This window comes from Mesoplodon densirostris, chromosome 6 (genome assembly GCF_025265405.1).
Source record: "Mesoplodon densirostris isolate mMesDen1 chromosome 6, mMesDen1 primary haplotype, whole genome shotgun sequence".
NCBI lineage: Eukaryota > Metazoa > Chordata > Mammalia > Artiodactyla > Ziphiidae > Mesoplodon > Mesoplodon densirostris.
This window is the reverse complement of record NC_082666.1, coordinates 119,259,846-119,283,897: the sequence shown is the minus strand read 5'-3', so window position 1 is coordinate 119,283,897 and position 24,052 is coordinate 119,259,846. Positions and strand designations below refer to the sequence as shown.

Genomic DNA, 24,052 nt, shown 5'->3' with positions numbered 1-24,052 from the left:
CCCACATCTGCCTTGTGGGGTGTAGAAAGCAGAAGCAAGAATGCCAGCCCTGCCCTCCGCTACCTCTTCTGGCATCAAGAGAAGCTGAACGGGGGGACTCAGGCCTGCCTGGTGCCCTTGCCATGCAGGCGTTCAGAGATCTCCAACTTTCTGGGACCCATATCTGGGGGTCCTGGGGAGAGAGGGCAGGGCCACTTCAGGCCTGGCCAATGGGGGTGCTGGTTAGAGGCAGGGAGAAGCCCAGCAGAGGCCCTGCAAGTAGACCCCGAGGGGGGCGGCCACCTGCATGTCACTGTGGGTGAACCCAGCTTCAAAGTGGCTCTGCAGGCTGGGAGGGGCCAGAAGACCAGAGCCACGCGATGGGGCATTCACCCCCCTTCCAATCCTCTGCTGGCCTCACCCCAACAATTTACTGAACCCCGTTCCTGTGGCTCTGACTGCTGCCCTTGGGGAACGCTAGCCCAGGCGTTGAAAGTGTTCACCTGCCCACATCCTGGAAGAGAAACTGTATAGCTTCCAGGAAGCCTGCCTGTCTCCCCACTTGGGAGGTTTCCTCGAAGGTGCAGGCCTCCGGGCTTCTGCCTGACACAGATCACACCAGGGACGTCCCTGTGAGCAGCTCACCCCTAACAGGACGCAAGCCTGGGAGAGCAGGACTAGGCCCAGCCCTTGAGATGCAGACCCTCAGGCTGGTCCCTTCCTGGTAGGGGCGGCGGGCAGCTGTCACCCTTCAGTTCTGCATCTGGAGAGCCAGGCCCTGTCAGAAGGGAGTGTGGACGCAGGAAGACCCACCCCAGCTCTAGCTCCCTCCCTCAGGCCTGAGGGCTGAAGGTCGAAGCTGGGAAAGGGGCTGAGACACTTGGTCCTTCCCCCAAAGCTGGGGATGGGGGGGTGGGGGCGGGGCGGGGGTGGGTAGAGGGAGATAAAGAGCAGAACACAGCTGGCTGGCTGGCTGGCAGGCAGGCCAGGGTGTGCTGGCACGCGGCTGCCCTCTGCCGGGCTCACGGGCTCACTGCAGCCGGTAAGGACAGCTCCTCGGGAAGGGAGACACAGCCGCAACGAGGTCCTAGCAAAGCAAACTTTATTGTGGGTCTGAGCTCGGGGCTCTTCCCTCCAGGTCCTGCTGCAACCGAGAGTTGGGGTGAGGGGCTCTTGTGTCACCCCCAACACGTCCATCACATTCAGACTCAGCACGGTGGTCTCACGGGCCCTCCCTCCGTCACTGCGGCCAGGCCACGCCTGGCTCCTCATTTCTTGAATCCTGGCTTTTTAGGTCTGGGTGTGGTTTTGGCCTGTGAGAGAAGGGGTTGCTCCAGTGTCCCACCCGCCCCCCATCCTGGCACCTTCCCAGAGAACATCCCTCCCCCCCCAGGAGGACCAGCCCCTTCTTATCAGTACTCACCTTTCCCACAGGGCTCCTGTCTTTAGGACGGTATCTGGAACGGGGTGGGGGTGGGCAAGGAGTGGGGATGTGGGAAAGAGAGAGCTCAGTCTGATGCCAGTAGCACCGGGCCCGCCTACTAGTGCCCAGGCTGCAGAGCTGGGCCCTGGGCACTTCCGGGAAGCAGGGGGCTGTGACCTAGAGAGGTTTGCCTCTCCACCTGTCACCTGCCAGGGACCACTCTGACTCTTCTTTTATTTTTTAAATTTTTAAATTAAAATTATTTATTTATTTATTGGCCGCACCACACGGCATGCGGGATCTTAGTTCGCCGACCAGGGATTGAACACGTGCCCCCTGCAGTGGAAGCGCAGAGTCTTAACCACTGGACCGCCAGGGAAGTCCCTGACTCTCTCTTTTTAAACAAGATGTTTTTTCTTCTTAAGCTTCTATCTGCTTTCCTTGATTTGTGTATAAGACACAAATGTTTCTTATCATAAAAGTAACGTTAACCACATTGCACAAAACATAGCAAATAGAGAATTGCCTATACTTTTCTTTACCTCCTACTAATATTAACATTTTGTTTCCTTTCAGAACTTTTTTGATTGTGAAATAAAATGAAAATAATTTGGGACTTCCCTGGTGGTCCAGTGGTTAAGAATCCACCTTCCAATGCAGGGGACGTGATCCCTGGTCCGGGAACTAAGATCCCACATGCCGTGGGCTAATTAAGCCCGTGCGCGGCAACTACTGAGCACACGGGCCACACCTAGAGAGCCTGCACACCTCAACGAAGATCCCAACCGAGATCCCGCGTGCCGCAACTAAGACCCAATGCAGCCAAAAATTAAATAAATAAATATTAAAATGAAAATAATTTCATATCCTGCTCTTTGAATTCTAGAAACACTTTCCAGTTTGCTGTATTCTTCATGGGCATTATGTCACATGCCATTGAGAAGACGTGACATAGTTTAAGCAACTGGTATATTGATGGACATTTACAATGCTTCCACTTTATACTATTATTTGAATAATGCAGTGATAAGTTTCTTAGTGCATATATTTCCCTCATATCTTGGATGGGATTCTTTGGAAGGAACTGCCATAAGTGGGAGGAAGTCAGAAGATAAGAACTGTTAAATGCTTTTCAAAAAGACTGTGCCAACCGACAGACAGTGGCAGCACACCTGTGCACCTGTGCACCTGTGTCTCCGTGTACCACACACCTGCACACACATGTGCATCATCCTCTTCCAAGCACGATGTACCTCAACTAAAAGATTTTGGCTAATTTAATAGATAGAAAGAGTTACCTCACTGCCACCTCCTCTTTTTCCACCTTTTTTTTCTGGAAACCAAACACAAGCATTATTGGGAGTTGTGGCAAGGCCCAGGGGCAGAGCAGACTCCCGCCGGGCACCTGGCAGGTGTTGCCCCGGGCCTCGGCGCACTCAACTGGGGAGACCTGGTCCAGGTTTCTGAGGAGCCTTTGCGGGGGGGCGTCCCTCCCTCACCTTGGCAACGCTTGTGTGCTTCTGGGGCGCCAGCCTCTTGACTTGTTTGACAGGGGTCTCCTTCTCCAGGGACACATCTATGTCTTCGTCATCATCATCTTCTTCCTCTTCCTCCTCTTCTTCCTCCTCCTCCAGGTCCTCCTCCTCCCCCTCCTCTTCCTCCCAGGATTGGTCTAAAGTGGTCGCTGGATGGTGTGGGAGGGAGGCAGGGCCTCTGAGCCCAAGGGCCTCTGCCAGGCTCCCCTCCCCAGATCCACCTGCCCAAAGTGCGGCTGGCGGGGGTGGGGGTGGGGTGAGGGCTGAGGTCATGGCGGGAGGGCAGGGGAAGTGGTAAGCTGCAGCTCTGGCCAGGCCGGAGGGAGATGCACACTGGGAAGGAGAGTGTGAGGGGAAGGAGGGAGAGGGTGGGGACACAGCAGCCGAGGAGCTCAGGCCTCATCCTGAGGCAGGTGGAACCTGCCCGGGGTTTGGAGCAGGAGGGAACCCTGATGGAAGAGGCACCACTGGACAGAGAAGAAGGCAGTTAAAGGGCCGTCAAAAGAGTCAAAGGCACAGCGACTTGCCAGGGTCCATGTTACTGCTACAGCTCCATACTTCATAGCAGGTAACGTTTTGAGTGTGCTCTGGTACGAGGCGTTATGTTAAGTGCTTTTTCTGAATATGTCATTTATTCCTCACAACTAGGAGGAATACACTTGAAGATGGAACCAAGTATAACCCCACCCCCGTGTTATGGCTGGAGGGCTGCAGCCCACAGAGATGTGGCGGAGAGGTAAAGGAGAATTGGGGCTGGGACGCGTGCCCATGGCCTTCTGGTCCAGGCTCCTGGTGATTCTGTTGCCTTTGGGGATCTTCTCTAATAATTCAAGAATCCCTCAAGTGTTTGAGTACCTATTATGTCCTTGGCCCTGTGCTGAGCACTGTTCCGGCAGACCTTTCTTGGGTCCAAGCTTGGACTTACCATAACATTCCTGGCCACAGAGGAACACGGGTCCAGAGCCAGCCCGGAGCTGGAACGTGACAGGAGGAGAAAGCTCCAATCCCGCCAGGACGACCTGCAGGGGTAGGGGGTAGGGAGTAGGGGCAGGAGTAGAGAGGACAGGCTACTCGGGTCCGGTACCTGGCTGGGGGTAGGGGGGTGGGGGCTGGCCTCAGGCAGAAATACTCAGTTTATTCCCTCCCCTCGACCACACATGCTTCAGGGCTTCCCTGGACCTCTCTGCACTCTCAGCCCCCTGGACCTTCCCGCTGAGGTGGACTATGTTGGAGAAGAACATGGATCTGATAATCTCATTCCTGCCAAGATCACAGATGGTCTTCCAACCTGAGGTGCAGCCGTTAAATAGTCTGATAGCTATGGACTGAACTGTGTCCCCTCAAATTCTTACATTGAAGCCCCTAACCTCCAATGTGCTGGTATCTGGGGATGGAGCCTTTGGGACCGTAACTAGGGTTAGTTGAGGTCACGAAGGTGGGGCCCTTGTGATGGGATTCATGCCCTTAGAAGACGAGACCAGACAGTTTGCTTTCTCTCTAGGCCATGTGAGGACACAAAAAGAAGGTAGCCATCTGCAAGCCAGGAGGAGGGCCCTTACCAAAACCCGACCGTGCTGGCACCCTGATCTCAGACTTCTAGCCTCCAGAACTGTGAGGAAGAAATGTCTGTTGTTTAAACCACTCACTCCATGGTATTTTGTTATGTCAGCCCAAGCTGACTAAGGCATTGATCAAATGAGAAAAGCAGATGCAAAGTTGTATTACAGTCTTCCTATTGTCTTATAAGTAATGTGTGAATATTCAATATTCATAGGAGTAAAGTTAGAAATATATTACAGTGCTAACCATCATTTTCAGTGGACAGTACCCCATTTATTTTCTTTACACTTTTCCAAACTTTGCAAATTTTCTAGAGTAACAATGATGATACTTAAATTTCTTGAGTTCTTACCATGTGCCAGGCCCCATGCTACACATTTTACCTGCTTTATCTCATTTAAATCTTCACAAGAAGTCCACAAAGGAGGTGTTGTTATTTTACAGAGGAGGAAACTGAGGCTTAGAGAGATTAACTTAGAGTTTCTGGTTCAAAGAGGAAGCAGGTAAGTGAAAACTGATCACAAACACCTATAAATGCTGGATAAAATGTAATTCAATGTTTTTACTGATTGGTTGAATGCTAAGACAGAAAGAAGTGTCCCTGTGCATCAGAAAGAAGAGCAGCCTGTGCAGAGGCTTATGCCACCGCTGAAGGGAGGACGTCCTTGAAAACAGCAAGGACTTTGGGTTGTGACACTCATGTGGACAGGAGACAAACCCTTGAGGAGGGGACCTTCAAAGGGCTACATCTCAGTAAAAAGCCCCACGGTGAGGGTTGAGGAGAAGGGACTGAAGAACCCTCAGCCATCTAACTAGAAAGGACCCACCATCAAAGGAGGGAAACAAGAACATGCGGGTGAGATGACAGAGTCTCCTATGAGAAGCTAACAGCTGTGGTTGTACCTCTCACAGCAAATCTGAATTTACTCGGTGGGCAGTGCCAAGCCAAGAGATCTGTATAAAATCCCAGGCTTGCGATATTCCTGGGGCAAATGGCAGATGCAAACACAAAACTGGTCTCTAGGGACACTCTGAATTCTTTTCACACAGAATTCTTTCACAAAACAGAACCAAACCAAACTGGAAGAGGAGCTCACCACCTAAAACTACAAAAGACACAAGAAACAACCCTGCTAGAGTCTGGCAGCAGAACGAAACAAAATGTACAACCAGGAACCTGAAATAAGAGAATAACAACCGGGCTGCCCTGGTGGCGCAGTGGTTGAGAGTCTGCCTGCCAATGCAGGGTACACGGGTTTGTGCCCCGGTCCGGGAAGATCCCACATGCCGCAGGGCGGCTGGGCTCATGAGCCACGGCCGCTGAGCCTGCGCGTCCGGAGCCTGTGCTCCGCAACAGCAGAGGCCACAACAGTGAGCAGCCCGCGTACCGCAAAAAAAAAAAAAAAAAAAAGAGAATAACCACCTAAACCACATGAAATGTTTGATGAAGATCAAATAAATATAAAGTAGGAATCAAAATAATAACGAGGTATTACAAAAAATAAAAAGAACCAAAGGCAGCTTCTAGACATCAAAAACATTAGCATTGAAGTAAAGTGAACAAATGGTTAAAAAGCAGTGAAGCAGCTGAAGGAAGAATCAGTAAATTGGAGAAGTGCTGGGAAGAAATTACCCAGTATGAAGCACAGAGAGAAATGAACAAAATATGAGAGAGAAGCTGGACGTGGAGGTCAGGTGAGAAGGTCCAACATGCATCCAATCAGAGGTAGGGACTGGAGAGAATGGAGTCAGTGTTCCAAGTGGTAACGACCAAGAGTTCCCCAGAAATGATCCAAGACAGATCCTCATATGCAGGAAACCTCAGCCCTGAACAGATAAATAAAAATAAATCCACACCTGAACATACTATGGTGAAATGACGGATGAGAACAAAGAGATGAGCTTAAAGTCAACCAGAGAGGCCAGATTTCCAAAAAAGGAACAATAACCAGGCAGACTGAGGATTTCAACAGCAACATCAGGAATCAGAAAGAGGTCAGGAATCAGACCTCTTACCTAGAAGTATATACACAGACAAACTATCGTGAAGGAATGAGGGTAAAAGAAAGATATTTCTGAGCAAAGCCCAAGTAAGTTTACTACTCCCAGGTCTACAAAAGGATGTTCAAGAAGATGGCAATTAAATTGAGAAGTAGGTGCAAGAAGCAGTGATGAGCAAAAAAAATTGGTAAAAATAAATAAATAAATAAATAAATAAATAAAGACCTAAGGAAACATTGCCGTAAAATAAAACAACACTAGTCATGACTAGCGTTGAGCTGGTTTAAAACAAGTTGGAGCTAAAATGCTACACGATGAGAATATGTATGTTAAAATGAAAGTAATTAGAATCCCCTGGTTTGGGAGGAAGAAAACATTAATTTTCGACTTTGATCATGCATGATTGTTAAAAAATTAAGGAGAACAAATAAAGATTAGAATGAGATTCTACAGCTTCTAAACCAGTAGAAGAGAAAAGGGGAAAAGAAACTTTAATTAATCTAATAAAAGACAGGAGAACTAGAAAAAAGAAACAAAAAAATTTAAAAGGCAAGGAAAATAGAAGCACAAAGTACATGCTACAAGTAAATCCAAGTATATTAGCAAGTCACAATCAATATAAACAGACTATACTGGCTGGATTGATTAAAACAAGGTCTAGCTACATACTGCTCCTAAGAAACCTTATAAGGACAGAGAAATGTGGGAGTAAAGAGATGGAAATATACATACCAGGTGCAGCAGAGGCTTCCAGTTGCTTATCCAATAGCCGTTCTTTCCTTGCATAATAACAGCACCCTGATGTTACTGAAATACTATACCCAGCCAAAAACTGCAGTCTTCAGTTTCCTTTGCAGTTGTGACTATGTTACTAATTTCTGGATCAATGAGCTATAAGCAGAATTTGGAAGGTGGTACTTGTGGGAAGACTCCTTAAAAGGTGGACAGAGAACTGAGAGAAGTCCCTGTGGTCTTCCCTTGCTGCTTCTTTCCTATTACATTAATTGTAGAAGTGAGGGCTGGAGCTGCAGCAGCCTTCCTGGACTGTAAGGTGATCTTGAGGATGGTAGATCTGCACTAAAGACAGGAGAAAGATACGAGGAGACTTGGTCTTTGGTGACCATGGAGTCATCTCATCAGCTCTGGACTGCCCATCTCTGGACTTCTATGCAAGACAGAAATAAATCTTAAGCCCCTGTAGTTGGGTCTCTGTTACGGCAGCCACACATGACTAAAATGAAAATGAAGCTAGTTGTACTATCTGGTGAGTGATGTTGATAATGGGGGAGGCTATGTATGTGTAGGGGTAGGTGGTATATGGGAAATCTCTGTAACTTCCTCTCGATCTTATTGTAAGCCTAAAACTGCTCTTAAAAAATAAAGTCCTTAAAAAATGAAGCTAGTAGTGTTTGTTAGGATTAGGTTTGGTAATAAGTGACAGAAAACTCCACAACAGTGGCTTACACAGGTAGAAACTCACTTCTTCATCACATAAACCAAGTCCACACATAAGCTGTGGGTATACCACTCCTCAATCACCAGGAATCCAGGCTCTTTGTACCGTGTTGCTCTACCATTCTCAATACACAGCTCCCACCTCGCCCAGGATGGCTGCTCTTGTTCTAGTCATCACATCTACACTCCAGGAAGGGACAAAAAAGTGGCCACATGATTTCTCTTTAAGGACACTTTGCAGATGTTGTAGATCCCACTTCTGCTTACATCGCATTGGCCAGAACTTCATGGTTATGCCAAACTTAGAGGGAATATAGTTTTTATTCTCAGTAGCCTTGTGACCAGCTAAAAGTCATGAATCCATTACTAAAGAATAAAGGAATAATGGAGATTGAGGGACATCTGGGAAACAAATTAGTATCAGATGATATAGGCTTCAATTCAATAAGTATCTTAGGGATAAAAAAGGTCACCACATAATGAAAAAAATTAGACAAGGAAGATATTTACAGTTATACAAGGAAAGTAAAAATTTTACAAGAAAGCTAAACCTGTAAATTATATACATCAACAACACAGTCTGAACATACATAAAGCTATAGCCACAGTAATCAAGACAGTGTGATTTTAGAGGGATAGACATATAGATTGACAGAACAGAAGACCTAGAAATAGACACACACAAATACTTGCAACTGATTTTTGACAAAGGTGCAAACTCAAATAAATGGAGGAAGTTTTTTCAACAAATGGAGCTGGAGCAATTGGACGTCCATAGGCAAAGAAATGAACCTTCACCTAAACCTCATAGCTTATACAAGAGTGAACTCAAAATGGATCATGGACTTAAGTGTAAAACATACAACTATACGACTTTTGGACAAAAAACATAGAAAACCTTCATGATCTCAGACTAGGCAATGTGTTCTTAGACTTAACATCGAAAGTCATAAAAGGAAGAATACAATGGACCTCATCAAAATTAAAAACTTTTGTGCCATAGAAGCTCATGTGCAGAGGATGAAAAGACAAGTTATAAACTGGGGAGAAAATATTTGCAAGCCATATTTTGACAAAGAACTAGTGTCTAGAATATATAAAAAATTAAATTCAACAGTAACAAAACAATCCAATTAGAAAATGAGCAAAAGACATGAACATTTAACTGAACATACATATGGCAAAAACCTCATGAAAAGATGTTCAACATCATTAGCCATCACGAAAATGCAAACTAAAAGCACAATGAGACATCACTACACACACATTAGAATGGCTAAAATAAAAGAGAGAGTGACAACATGAAATGTCAATGAGGATGCAAAGCAACTTGATCACTTATGCATCGCTGATAGAAGTGCAAAATGGTACAGCCATTTCAGAAGACAGGAAATGAGTAAGGATACGGAAGACTCGAACAAAACCATCAACCAACTTGATACAATTGACATTTACAGAGCAATACAACCCAACCATGGGAGAACACACATTCTTCAAGGGTGAATGAAATAGTCACCAAGATAGAACATATTATGGGCCATAAAGCAAGTCACAACACTGTTTGGACTGAAATCATATAAAGCATATTTTCAGACCATAATGAAATTAAAATAGAAATCAATTAAAGAAAGAATTAGAAAATCTATATTTGGACATTAAAAAGCAAACATACTTCTAAGTACTGCAGGGATTGAAGAATAAAACCAGAAAATAATTTGAACTGAATGAAAATGAATATAGTACTTATCAGAATTTGTGGGATGAAGCTAGAAAGATGCTTAGAAGGAAATCATAGCATGAAATGCTTATATCTGAAAAAGGTGTAAAAAATCAATAATATAAGACTATGCCTTAAGAAACTAGAAAAAGATCAGACTGAAACCAAACTAAACAGAAGAGAGGAATAAAGAACAGCTCAATTACATACAAAGTGGAAAAACAATAGAGAAAGACTGATGAAACCAAAACTTGGTTTTTGAGAAAGATTGATACAACCGTTAAACCTCTAGCCATACTGGACTCGGTAAAAAGGAGAGAAGACACAAATTACCAACATCAGGAACAAAAGAGCAAACTTTAATACAGGAAAGGATTAGGGAATAATATGAACAACTTTATGCCAGAAAAGTTGACAATTTAGATGAAACAGAAAAATTCCTTAAAAACCACAAACATAAAGCTCCCTAAACAAAATAAACCAAATAGTCTTATATCCATTAAATAAATTTAACTTGTAGTTAACCAGATTGCTTCACAGGTGAATTCTACCAAAACATTTAAGAAAAAGACAAAACAAAACAAATTTACATGAATTCTTCCAGAAAATAGAACATCTTCCTTTTCATTTTATGAGGCCCAGAATTACTTTATGCTAAAGTCAGACAAAAACATGACAAGAAAACCATAGACTAATGTTGCTTATAACATAGACAAAAATATCCTTAATAAAATAGTAGCAAATGGAATCCAGCAATATATAAAAAGGTAATACATTATAATTGAATGGGGCTTATACCAAGAATGCACAGTGGGTTTAAAATTTGAAAAAAATCAATGAATGTAATTTGCCACATAACAAAATAAAGGAGAAAAAAATCACCTCACTATATGCAGAAAAGAATTCTTTGACAAAATTCAACACCCACTCATGATAAAATATCTCAGCAAACTAGGAATAGAAGGGAACATCCTCAAACTTAATATAGGACATCGACAAAAATCCTTCATCTGTCTTAATGGTAAAAGACTAAATACTTTCCCTCTGGTAAAAGGCAATGATAGTCCTGCTCTTACAACTTTTACTCAGCATTGTACTTGATGTCCTAGTCAGTGAAGTAAGACAAGAAAAAGAAACGAAAGCATACAGATAGAAAATTAAGATGTTAAACTGACTTTATTCACAGATGACATGAATAAATACATAGCAAATTCTGTGGAATCAACGGAAAGCTGCTAGGACTAATATGCAAATTTAGCAAGGTTAGATAATACAAAAACCAATTATATAACTATATACTAGTACTGAATAATGATAAAATAAAACTTTAAAATAGCATTTTTGTACCTTATCCCATATAAAAAGATTAACTGAAAATGGCTCATAGATTTACATACAAGAACTAAAACTTTAAAACTAGTAGAAGAAGACACAGGAGTAAATCTTCATGACCTTGTGTTAGGCAATTGTTTCTAAGATTCAACACTAGGAGCAGAAGCAACAAAAGAAAACACATATAAACGGGACTATATGAAAACAAAAAACTTTGTGCTGCAAATGATATCATCAAGAAAGTAAAAAGACAACCCAGGGAAAGGGGGCTAACTATTTGCAAATAAGCTGATAAGAGGCTTGTATGTAAAACAAAGAACTCATACAAGTCAATAGTAAAAAGACAAATATTAAAATACATCAGACTCAAACACAGTTTTACAAAATGAGTAAAGATTTGAACAGAAAATTCTCCAGCAATTCCCTGGCAGTCCCGTGGTTAGAACTCCATGCTTTCACTGCCAAGGGTGCGGGTTCAATCCCTGGTCAGAGAACTAAGATCCTGTAAGCCACGCAGCCAAAAAAGAAAAAAACAGAAAGAAAGAAAATTCTCCAAAAAAGATATACAAATAGCCAATAAGCACATAAAGAGATGCTCAACATCATTAGTCATTAGGGAAACGCAAATCAAAACTACAGTGAGCTACCACTTCATACCCACTAAGATGACTAATCAAAACCAAAGACAAAAATAAGTGTTGGTGAGGATGTGGAGAAATTGGAATACCCAAACATTGCTGGTGAGATTGTAAAATGGTGTGACCACTTTGTAAAACAATATGGCAGTTCCTCAAAATGTTATATATATGAAGCTACCATATGACCCAGCAATTGCACTTCCAGGTATACGCTCAAGAGAAATAAAAACTTATGTTCAGGACTTCCCTGGTGGCGCAGTGGTTAAGAATCCGCCTGCCAATGCAGGGGACATGGGTTCAAGCCCTGGTCTGGGAAGATCCCACATGCCGCAGAGCGACTAAGCCCATGAGCCACAACTACTGAAGCCCACATGCCTAGAGCCCATGCTCCACAACAAGAGAAGCCACCGCAATGAGAAGCCCGTGCACCGCAATGAAGAGTAGCCCCCGCTCGCCGCAACTAGAGAAAGCCTGCATGCAGCAACGAAGACCCAACACAGCCAGAAATAAATAAATAAATAAAATATTTTAAAAAACTTATGTTCATACAAAAATTTGTACATTAATGTTAATAACAGCATTCCTAATAGCCAAGTGGTAGAAACAATCCAAATGTCCACCAACGGAACAGATAAACAAAATATGGTATATCAATACAATGGAATATTATTTGTCAATAAAAAGGAGTCAAGTACCGATACATGCAACAACATGGATAAACCTTAAAAACATTATGCTAAGTGAAAGAAAGCAGTCACAAAAGGCCATACAGTTTATGATTCCATTTATATGATTTGCCAGAATAGGCAAATCTATAGACATAAAGTAAAGTAGTGGTTGCCTAAGGCTGGGGGTAAGTGAATGTGGGAAATGGGAAGTGACCACTGGTAGGTATGGAGTTTCTTTTTGGGTTGATGAAAATGTCCTAAACTTAGACTGTGATTGTTGCACAACTCTGAATTTACTGAAAATCACTGAATTATATACTCTAATGAGTGAAGCTTATGGTATGTGAATTTTCTTCCAATAAATATGCTAATCTCATTTTTAATAGCACCCCAAATCATGAAATATGTAGGGGTAAACTTTACAAAGTACGTAGGGGACCAGGACCCTGAAAACTACAAAACATTCCTGGGAAAAGCTAAAGATGTAAACAAATGGAGAAATATATCATGTTCAATTATCGATGACTCAAAATTGTCAAGATGGCAATTCCCCCCAAAGTAATGTATAGATTCAATACAATCTCAATCAAAATCCCACCAGACTGATTTTTAAAGAAAGCTGGTTCTGAAACTTATATGGAAATGCTAAGGACCTAGACTTGTCAACCCAATTTTGGAAAAGAATAACAAAATTGGAGGACTCACACGATCTAATTTTAAGACTTACTATAAAAGCACAATAATCAAATTAGTCTGGTATGGAATGAGGGTAAACATAAATCAATGAAACAGAATAGTGTATAGACATATATGCATACACATATGGTCAACCAATTTTTGGCAAATGCCAAGGTAATTGTATCACTGAAAGAGCAGTCTTTTCAAAGAATGGTACTGGAGCACTGGATATCAATTTGGAAAAAAATGTCTTTCTATCCTCACTTCATACCATACAAGAAACTTATCTTGAAACGGATCATAGACTTAAATATAAGAGCTAAAACAATAGCATTTCTAGGAGAAAACATAAAAGAAAACCTTTGTGACCTTAGTTTAGGCAATGATTTCTTAGGACACCAAAAGGATGAACCATAAGAGAAAAAAACGTTAAGTTGAACTTTATCAAAACTAAAAACTTGTGCTCTTCAAAAAACATTATTACAAAAATGAAAAGGCAAGCCACACATTAGGAGAAAATATTTGTAATAAAGGACTTATATCCAAAATATATTAAAAAACTCCTACAAGTCAATAAGAATAACTCAATTATTTAAAAATGGGCAGTAAAATAGATAGCTAGTGGGAAGCTGCCGCATAGCACAGGTAGATCAGCTTGGTGGTTTGTGACCACCTAGAGGGGTGGGATAGGGAGGGTGGGAGGGAGGGAGATGCAAGAGGGAAGAGATATGGGAACATATGTATAACTGATTCACTTTGCTATAAAGCAGAAACTAACACACCATTGTAAAGCAATTATACTCCAATAAAGATGTTAAAAAAATGGGCAAAACATCTAAATAGGTATTTTGCAGAAGAAGATATACAAAAGACCAAAAACCAAATAAGAAGATGGTTAATATCACCAACCCTCAAGGAAAAATAAAAACCACAATGAGGTGCCACCGTATATGTACTGGATTGGCTAAAATTAAGAAGACTGACAATGCCGAGTGTTGGTGAGGATGTGCACCAACTGGAATTCTCATAGATTGCTGGTAGAAATGCAGAATGGTAGAGCAATTTGGAAAATAGTTTAGCAGTTTTTTTTTTTTTTTTTTTTTTTTGCAGTACACGGGCCTCTCACCGCTGTGGCCTCTCCCGTTACGGAGCACAAGCTCCGGATGCGCAGGCTCAGCGGCCATGGCTCACGGGCCCAGCTGCTCCGTGGCATGTGGGATCTTCCCGGACCGGGGCACGAACCTGTGTCCCCTGCATTGGCAGGCGGACTCTCAACGACTGTGCCACCTGGGAAGCCCTAGTTTACCAGTTTTGTATAAAGTTTAACATATGCTTACTATGTAATCCAGCAATATCACTCCTAGGTATTTACCTAAGAGAAATGAAAAGACGTCTATACAAATACACTCAAACGTTCCTAGCAGCTTTACTGACAACAGTCCAAAAACTGGAAACTACCCAAAATGTTCATATGTCCATTAACAGGTGAATGGACAAATTTTATATAAATTGTAGAGCGGCATATTACTCAGATATAAAAAAGGAGCATATTACCGTTTTATCAACAACAGGGATAAATCTCAAAAGCATTACGCTAAGTGAAAAAAGCCAGCACAAGAGACTACATGTTGTATGGTTCCATTTAAATGAAATTATAGAAAAGGCAAAACTATAGTGACAGAAAGTAGATCAATGGTTGCCAGAGGCAGTGGTAGGTGGAAGGAACTCACTGCATGAGGCATGAGGAACTGGGGGCAGGGCGGTGGAAATTCTCTACCTTGATGTTGGTGGCTATTGCACAATTTGTCAAAGGCATCGAGCTGCACACTTAACACTAGTGAATCTTACTGTATATAAATTATATCTCAATACAGCTAATAAAAAAACTGACTCAAAGAAATAGAAACATCTGAGAAGATCTAAACCTATTAAATAAATCACAATAGTTTAAAAATCAAACCAGTCCCACACAGTTCATTCACTTATTTACTCACTCCTTCATTATATATTGAGTTCCTACAACATACCAGACACAGTATAGGGGCTGTATGGATAATGCAGCAAAGCAGGCAAAATCCTTGCTCTCTTGGAGTCTATATCCTGGTTGGGGGGAAAAGACAATGCACAAATGAAACCTGATGTCAGTAATGGGTCCTATGGGGGAAAAAGTGATCATGCGTGGGGTAGAAATGGGGATGCTGTTTGTGGCCAGGGAAGACCCTTCAATGAGATGACATTTGAACAAAGACCAGATTGATGTCCGGGGCAAGTGTGTCCCTGGCATGGGGAACAGGAAATACAAAGACTCCAAGGAGGGGGTATGTTTGGAATTTTCAGGATACTGTCAAGGAAGCCCATGTGGTTTAAGCAGGGTCAGGGTGGGGAGAGTAGCAAAGGATGAGGTCAGAGAGCTTGCTGAGGGCCAGGACATAAAGGATCTCAAATCTCATTCTAAATGAAATGCGAAGCCATTGAGCACATTGAGTGTTCTAGCAGAGAATCAACAGAATTTGACCTTTGCTTAAAAGGATCTTTTTGGCAGCTGTGTATGGAATGGACCAGAGGCCAGGAAACCTTTTCTGTAAAGGGCATGTAAAATGTATGGTCTCAGGCTTCCCTGGTGGTGCAGTGGTTAGGAATCCGCCTGCCAGTGTAGGGGACATGGGTTTGAGCCCTGGCCTGGGAGGATCCCACATGCCACGGAGCAACCAGGCCCGTGCGCCACAACTACTGAGCCTGTGCTCTGGAGCCCATGAGCCACAACTACTGAGCCTGTGCTCTAGAGCCCATGCTCCATGACAAGAGAAGCCACTGCAATGAGAAGCCCGCGCACTGCAACGAAGAGCGGCCCCCGCTTGCTGCAACTAGAGAAAGCCTGCGTGCAGCTACGAAGACCCAATGCAGCCAAAAATAAATAAACTAATTAATTAATTAATTAAAAAATCTAAACAGAAGCATAACCAAAATTTAGAATTTCAAAGGATCTTAGAACAACATATGCCTCAATTAAAACACTGTATTAAAAAAAAAGTATGGTCTCTGTGGAGACTACTCAGCTCTGCTGTTACTGAGTGAACGTAGCCATGGATAACATATAAATAAATGGGTGTGGCTGTGTTTCCAGACAGCTCTATTTACAAAAACAGGCAGTGGTCTGGACTTAATCCTGTAGTTTGTCAACCCCTGGAATTGACTAAAGGGGACCAATGATGAAGGCAGATATATCTCTTAGGAGGCCCTGTAATAAACCTGAGCAAGAGGTGATGGTCACCTGGACCAGAGTGTAGCAGGGAGGTGGTGAGATGTGGTTAGATGAAGGTAGAGCCAACAGGATTTGCTGGTGGGTCAGATATGGGGTGTTAGAGAAAGAGGGCTTTGTCCTGGCTAATTGGAGGAATAGCTATTTACTGGGAGAGGATCAGGTCTGGGGATGGGGGAAGAGATTATAGATAGAAATCAAGAATTTGGATTTAGACATGCTAAGTCTGGAATATCTATTAGATATCTGTTAAACGTTTTGAGTTGGACAGAGGATGTGGAGCACAACAGAGAGGCTGGGTTTACAGAATAAATGTCAGAGTCTTCATTTGTATAGGTGGTCTTTAAAACTATGGGAATGGATGAGATTTAGGGAGATCCCATAGATAGAGAAAAAAAAACAGGTTTGAGGGCAGTTTTACAGATCAGCCTCCCAGGTCTTTAAGGGCAGATAATCCTGGTCTCATATTCACTGTTCTGCTGCATGGAAGGAGGGAACATGCCATGCCTCGGTTCATGAGGCTAATATGCCTTGACATCCAAATAAGATATGGAATTTATAGGCCAACCTCACTTATGAGTATGTAAGTTTAAAAAAAAAGTCTTATTAACAAAGCAAATCTAGAAGTTTATAATACAATCAGTAATGTTTATCTCAGGAATGCAAAGTTGGTTGAATATTATTCTATTAGTATAACTTACCACATTAACAGATTAAAGAAGAGAGAGCCCCTGATAATATGAATAGGAAAGCATTTGATAACCATTTCGATAATCATGATTAAAAAGAAGAAAATTCAATTTTTCAAAGTAGAGTAGGATTAGATGGAGACTTCCTTAACCTGACAAAGGGTATCTACCAAACACTTCATACTTAATGGAGAAACATTAGAAGCATTCATTTTTAAAAAATCAGGTATGGGGACTTCCCTGGTGGCGCAGTGGTTACGAATCTGCCTGCCAATGCAGGGGACACGGGTTCGAGCCCTAGTCAGGGAAGATCCTACATGCCGCAGAGGAACTAAGCCCGTGTGCTGCAACTACTGAACCTGCGCTCTAGAGCCCGTGAGCCACAACTACTGAGCCCACGTGCCACAACTACTGAAGCCCGTACGCCTAGAGGACATGCTCTGCAGCAAGAGAAGCCACTGCAGTGAGAAGCCCGTGCACTGCAACGAAGAGTAGCCCCCGCGTGCCGCAACTAGGGAAAGCCCGCACACAGCAACGAAGACCCAACGCAGCCAAAAATAAATAAATAAATAAATCAGGAATGAAACGAGGACATCTACCATTATCATTTTATCCAATATTATACTGGAGGTCCTAGCCAGTGTACCTGGATTTAAAAGAAAACAACAACAACAACACAAAGACTGCCATTACTCACAAAGAAGATCTGTATAGAAAACTCAAAATAAATTATTAGAGTGAGACTTTCTGGATACACAAGCAGTATGTAAATCATCAACACTGTCTGGTCTCCATCAGTAAACAGCTGAAAAATGTGATTTGGAGAGAGGTTATTTAACTTGCCCAAAGTCACACGGCTAGTAAAGAGTGGACTAGAAGGGAGTTCCCTGGCGGCTCAGTGGTTAGGACTCAGCCGGCCCCCTCCCCGCCACCAAAAAAAAAAAAAAAATTGTGGACTAGGATGGAAACGGGGCTCCCTGCCTCCTGGGTCCAAGCTTTTAGTCCTGGGCTATATGCCTCTCTAGCACTGGCTGTACTTGTGCAGGAGCCTGTACCCCACCTTTGGGTCCGTCCCCACGCAGCGGGTGAGGCTTGAGCAGGGCCTCCTAGGGCTGGAGCCAGGGTGTCCTAGGCCCGCAGGGAAAGGCTCACCATGGGGAGAACGGAGGCCCGAAGAGAGGCCAGGGTGATGGGCTTCCTCCTTCTGTCGTCCTGGCTTGCTGGGGGCAGGATCTCCACGAGGTTCATCTCCTCTTTGGCTTTCTCCCCCAGGCAAATCTGAGAGGGGTAGAACACGAGCAGGGCTCCTCCTCAGCCAGAGGGCGGAGGAGGTAAACCCTGCTCCAGCTGCGGGCACCGGACAATCCCACCTGCTCCTCTGTGGTGTCCAAGTCCCTCCCTGCTCCGTCTTTCCTCCCCTCCTTGGGGCCGGGGGGTACCCACCGTACTGAGCAACAGCGTACAGTCCTGCTTCCCCACCTTCTGGGGTCTGAAGGTCCAAGTCGGCTTCTCCTGGCTCAGCTCACAGCCTGCGAAGGGAGACGGAGGGCGGAAGGCGTGGCGTGGCGTGGGGCGGGCCGGCTCCAGGGAGGCGCGCCTCTCTGCCTCCAGCCCTAACCCCCCCCACCCCCGCCCCCCGTGACGCACCCCCAGCCCCCCGGGTGCTCCGAGAACAGCGTGGAGCCTCACTCACCCCAGAGCAAGGTCAGTGTCGCCTTTTCGGAGGTGCTGCTAGTGCGGCTGCGATTCATGATGCGGGGCGGAGGTCGAGCAGCTGCGAGGAAGGGCGCGTTACAACCCCCGGCCGACAAGGCAGCCCACACCCGAGCTGGGGACACCCCGGCGGAGCGCTCCGCCAAGGGACGGTGCTTAGGTCGCCCAGAGCGGGAGAGGTGAGCGAGGGGCCCGGCTGCCCCGCCGGCCCTCCCAGCACCCCGGGGGTGCAGCGCCGGGCAGCCGCGGGCAAGGCGGCTCGGTGCCCGGTCTCACGTCCACTTGGCCCCGGGGCCCGGCCCTCTCGCAACCCCCCCTCCGCCTCACCGTCGCTACTCCGCGGGCGAGGCTCACGCCATAGGCTCCTCCTCGGATCGCTTCCTTCTTGGGCTCCCTCCCTCCGGCCTCATCCCGGCCTCACCTGAGGGCCGGCCGCCCACAGCGGGCGGTTATGAAGCCTGGGAAGGGGCCACGGGAGGTGTCTCATCAGCCCCTTTCCGTTCTTCCACTCTTACCTCCTCTTCGCTCCTCAGAAGCACCTGGAGAGCTCGTTAAAAAAACACAAAGCGCTAGGCCTCACCCACCTCCATCGTTTCCCACGGGGAGGTCTGGGTGGGACCCAGAGAATTAGCATTTCTAACAGGTGCCCAGGTGAGGCGGACGCTACTGGTCCAGGACCGCACCGTGAGAACCACGGTCCTGACCAATAGGGGCTGACTGAGGCCTGCTGCCGGAGCCCGCCCAGCGCCCAGCGTGGAGACGCTTTGCTACCAGGTAGGATCCAGCGCAACCTTGTCGGCCCTTCGGGCTCATTGCCTTTCTTCTTTCTTCGTGTCCTTTCCCTACCCTCTAAGTGTGGGCCTTTTCCCAGGCCCAGAGGGCCTGACCCTCAGGGCTGTGGTCCTCGGAGAGGAAGAGCGCTGTTTCCAGAAGGATGACTTCTCCCAAGGCTAGGAAGGGGTGGAATACACCACGGGGCGCTGCGAGTGACCTTACGAGGGCCAGTCATTTCACAAACAGCAGTTCACACAGCACAGTGATGCCCTTAAATGTTTGTTTGGGTGGGGGGTAGTGAAGAGGCGGAAGGTTTTCAGCTGACCACCAACCTCAAGCAACACCTCTGTTTGGGAGACAGAAATAACCAGGAATCTCTCTCATTGCGTTCGTATCCATCATTCCCATCCTGGAAACTTCTCACCTGCATATAAGGTTCACTGATTTTCAACAAAGGTGTCAAGGGAAAGGATAGTCTTTTCCAAAAATGGTGCTGGAGGAACTGGATTTATCTTTCTGCAACCCTGATTGGAGCTTCTGCTGTGCAGGAATCAGTTTTTTTTTTTTTTTCCTTTTTAAAATACCAACTTTATTGAGCAATAATTCAGATACAAAAACGTACCAGTTTAAAGTGTATAATTTGAATTTTGACAGATGTATACACCATGTGGCCATCACCACAGCCAAGTTACAATTTCTGTTACTCCCCCAAATTTTCTCGTTTCCCTTTGCAGTCAATATCTTCCCCTTACTGTCTACTTGGCATCAGACACTTACCTGTTTTCTGACACTGTAGATTAGTACAGACTGTTCTAGAAGTTCATATAAGTAGAATCATACAGGGTCTTTTGGTGTGCCCTCTTTTGCTGAGCAGAATGTGTTTGAGATTTATTTATCTCAATTGTTGTTGTATCAGTAGTTTGTTTGTATTGTTTATGTATCAGTAGTTTGTTTCTGTTTATTGTTGAGTAGTACTCCACAACTTGTATATCCAGATACCTGCTTGTCAGTTTTATGTGTCAGCTTGGCTAGGCTATTGCACCCAGTTATTCAATCAAACTGAGGGTGTGGCTGACACCTTCTATTTGGCAGTTGCTATTGAAGGTATTTTGTAGATGTGATTAACATCTACAGTCAGTTGCCTTTATGTAAAGATTACCTTCAATACCATGGGTGGGTCTGATCCAATCAGTTGAAAGGCCTTAAGAGCAGAACTGAAGTTTCCCTGAAGATGTTTTGCCTGTGGTCTGCAGCTTCAGCTCCTGCCAGAGAGCTTCCAGCCTGCTCTTCCTGACAACCTGTCCTACCGACCTCAGACTTGCCTAGCCACCTCTCATGATTGCATTAGCCAATTCCTTGTGCTACAGGTATCCAACACCTGTTGATGGATATTTGGGTGGTTTCCAGTTGTGGAATATTATGAATAAAAATGCTATGAACATTTGAGAGCAAGTCTTTGCGTGGATATATGTTTTAGTTTTTCTAGGATAAATACCTAGGAGTGGAATTGCTGGATCATTTGGTGTGCATTAAACTTTATGTGAAACTGTAAAACTATTAAAAAAATTCCTGTACCAGTTTGCATTTCTACCAGAAATGTATGAAACTTCCAGTTACTCTACATCTTTGTCAGCACTTGGCATTGTCAGTCTTCTTAATTTTAGCCATTCTAGTGGATGTATATAGTGACATGTGGTTTTTATTTATCTTTTTTTGATGACAAATGATGTTGAGTATTTTTTCAAATGTTTATTGGTCATTTGTGTATCTTCTTTTGCAAAAATACCTGTTCAAATATTTTGTTCATTTTAAAATTGAGTTATTCTTATTGAATTGTGGTTCTTTATATATATATTTGGATGCCTGTTCTGTGTCAAGTATACATATTCCAAAGATTTTTCACTCCCGTCTATGGCTTGTCTTTTCATTAAAAAAAATGGTATCATTTGGAGAGGAGAAATTTAAAAATTTGATGAAGTCAAATACTTCTTTCTTTTATGCCTTATGCTTTTGGTATTTTAAGAAATCTTTGCTTAACCCATTAAAATTTTTCCTGTTTCCTTCTAGAAGCCTTGTAGTTTTAGCTTTTACTTTTACAACTGTGATCCATTTGAAGTTAATTTTTGTGCATAGTGTCTGGTAAGGGTCGAGGTTCCTTTTTTTCCTCCTAAGTGGTTATCTAATTTCTCTAGCACCATTTTTAGAAAAGACTATTCTTTCTTTATTGAACTACCTTGGCATTTTTGTCAGAAATCAATTAACCATATATGTTGGTCTATTTCTGGATTTTATTCTGTTACATTGGTCTGTCTACCCTAGTGCTGATACCACACTGTCTTGACTACTGTAGCATTATAGTAAATCTTGAAATCAGGTAGTTGAGTCCTCCAACTCTGTTCTTCTATTTCAAAACTGTTTTGGCTCGTCCAGATTCCTTGCATTTTCATATAAATTTTAGAATCAGCTTGCCAGTTTCTAAAAAAAAAAAAAGCCTTCTGGGATTTTTACTGGGATCCTGTTGCATGCATAGTTCAATTTGGGGGAGAATTGTCATCCTGATTTCGAGACATCCAATGCATGAACACGTTGTAATCTCTTCATTTATTTAGATCTTTAATTTTCTCAGCGATGTTTTACAGATTTTAGTGTTCAGATCCAGCACATCTCTTGTTAAATTTATTCCTATGTATTTCATGTTTTCAGATGCTATAGAAAATAGTATATACTTCAAAATTTCATGTCCTAATAGTTTTAGTATATAGAAATACAGTTGGTTTTCATATACTGACCTTGTACTCTGATTTTGCTAAATTCATTTATTAGTTCCACTAGCTTTTTTGTACCCCAAATCACGACATCTGTGAATAAAGACAGTTTTAATTCTTCCTTTTTGATCTGTGTGCCTTTTATTTGTATATTTATTTATTTTTGTGCCTATTTGCTCTCGTTAGGAACTCAGGTACAATGTTGAATAGAAGTGGTAACAGTGGGCGTCCTTTCCTTGTTTTCCATCTTAGGGGAAACATTCAGTCTTTTGCCTTTAAGTATGTTGTTGGTGGTAGGTTTTTCATGGATGTCTTTAAGAATGTTTCTTTCTAATCCTAGTTTGCTGAGAATTTTTTAAAATCATGAATGAGTATTGAATTTTGCCATATGCTTTTTCCTTATCTATTGAGAGGACCAACTTTTTTGCCTTTGTTTATATGGTGAATTACAGTTACTGATTTTTTGAATGTTTTAAACCAACCTGGCATTTCTAGGATCAATCCCACTTGGTCATGATGTATTATGTTTTTATATATATTCCTGGATTTGATTTGTTTACATTTTGTTAAGTATTTTTGCATTCACGTTCATGAGGACATCAGCCTGAATTTTTTTTTTTCCTTCTATAATGTCTTTGGTTTTGGTATCAGGGAGTCCTTGTTTCATAAAATGATTGGGAGTGTTCCCTCTTCTATTTTCTGATTTTTTGTTGAACTCCAGGTGCTCTGCTTGCAAAAGCAGAAGCATACTACAGTTGAATCATACTACAATCCACTTTCCTCTACCCTCCCAAAGTCCTGTTGATTCCACCCCTCGACCCCAGTATTTCCCAGCTCTCTCTCCACAGCCCTCGTCTTGGTTCAAATCTTTATTAATCACTAGTTGGTGAGTTAAAGATTGGTCACTAGGGCCTCCCTGGTGGCGCAGTGGTTGAGAGTCCGCCTGCCGATGCAGGGGATACGGGTTCGTGCCCCGGTCTGGGAGGATCCCATATGCCGCGGAGCGGCTGGGCCCGTGAGCCATGGCCGCTGGGCCTGCGCGTCCGGAGCCTGTGCTCCGCGGCGGGAGAGGCCACAACAGTGAGAGGCCCACATAACGCAAAAAGGAGAAAAAAAAAAAAAAAAAAAAAAAAGATTGGTCACTAGGCTGCTTTCAAACTTAATGGCTTTTAGGATCAAATCCCAACCTCTTGTGCCCCACCCTTCATCCAGACACGTAGAGGATCGCACTCTCCCTCCGGTCATGCTGTTTTTGCAGCTCCTAAAACGGTACAAGATGTTTCATGCCTCAGGGTTTTTGCGCTGCTTGAGTGTTCTTCCCTGTCTTCTTCCGATTAGCTCGTTCCTGCGTTAACGCTCCTCTTGGTGGCTCCTCAGTTATCCCAGAGCAAACAGAGCGCGCAATGATCAACCTTTTCAGCTTGTTTGCGCACTCCACTGAGTTCTTCCCATCCAGGGATCAAGTCCTTGAACAGAGCCTCTGTGACTATCACCGTGGATACCCCCACCGGGCACACGGCCCAACTCTGGCCTTGCCCAAGAACGCCCCGGCAACCACAGAGGACAACAGCCTTCCTTCCAGCTGCCGCCACGGCCGGCCGGCCGGCCGGCGCGGGAAGGAGTCATGACTGCGCCTGCGCACAGCGGCGGAAGTGGGGTGAGCGTCGACGCAGGAGAGGGCGCGCCTGGGAGAGGGCCTGTGTGCGCAGGCGCGGCGGGAACGGAAGGAACGCGGCGGGAACGGAAGGAACGCGGCGGGAACGGAAGGAACGCTCCGAAACACGTCCGGGGCGCGGAGGCTCGTCAGGAAGTTGTGCCGGGTTGAGGGTGAGTGCCTTCTCTTTCTTTCACAGGGCGTGCGGCTGG

General features: G+C 44.2%; 1 protein-coding gene across 2 annotated transcripts; it reads right to left on the bottom strand.

The window, feature by feature from the left end:
- Positions 1–1,064: 1,064 nt before the first annotated feature.
- NPM2 (nucleophosmin/nucleoplasmin 2) lies at positions 1,065–18,938 on the bottom strand. 2 transcript variants are annotated; one of them, XM_060101324.1, is made up of 8 exons: positions 18,628–18,938; positions 18,378–18,463; positions 18,087–18,212; positions 3,863–3,956; positions 2,902–3,086; positions 2,701–2,735; positions 1,403–1,436; positions 1,065–1,292 (listed from the first exon to the last, which is right to left on the bottom strand). In XM_060101324.1, exons 1-8 carry the CDS (start codon positions 18,683–18,685, stop codon positions 1,248–1,250), a joined length of 663 nt encoding a protein of 220 aa, XP_059957307.1. In that variant the 5' UTR covers positions 18,686–18,938; the 3' UTR covers positions 1,065–1,247. The 2 variants fall into 2 exon arrangements, with proteins under 2 accessions (XP_059957307.1, XP_059957308.1); XM_060101325.1 differs by lacking the exon at positions 2,701–2,735.
- Between the last annotated feature and the right edge of the window lie 5,114 nt (positions 18,939–24,052).

Bases quoted from the DNA above. Each gene is read 5' to 3' on its own strand.
- NPM2 (XM_060101324.1), bottom strand. From the start codon at position 18,685: ATGAATCGCAGCCGCACTAGCAGCACCTCCGAAAAGGCGACACTGACC. The intron at 1,437-2,700 runs GTAACTCTTTCT...ACCCCGTTCCAG, and splicing joins AAAGAGGAGGTGGCAGTGAG to ATACCGTCCTAAAGACAGGA. The intron at 1,293-1,402 runs GTGAGTACTGAT...CTTCTCTCACAG, and splicing joins ACAGGAGCCCTGTGGGAAAG to GCCAAAACCACACCCAGACC.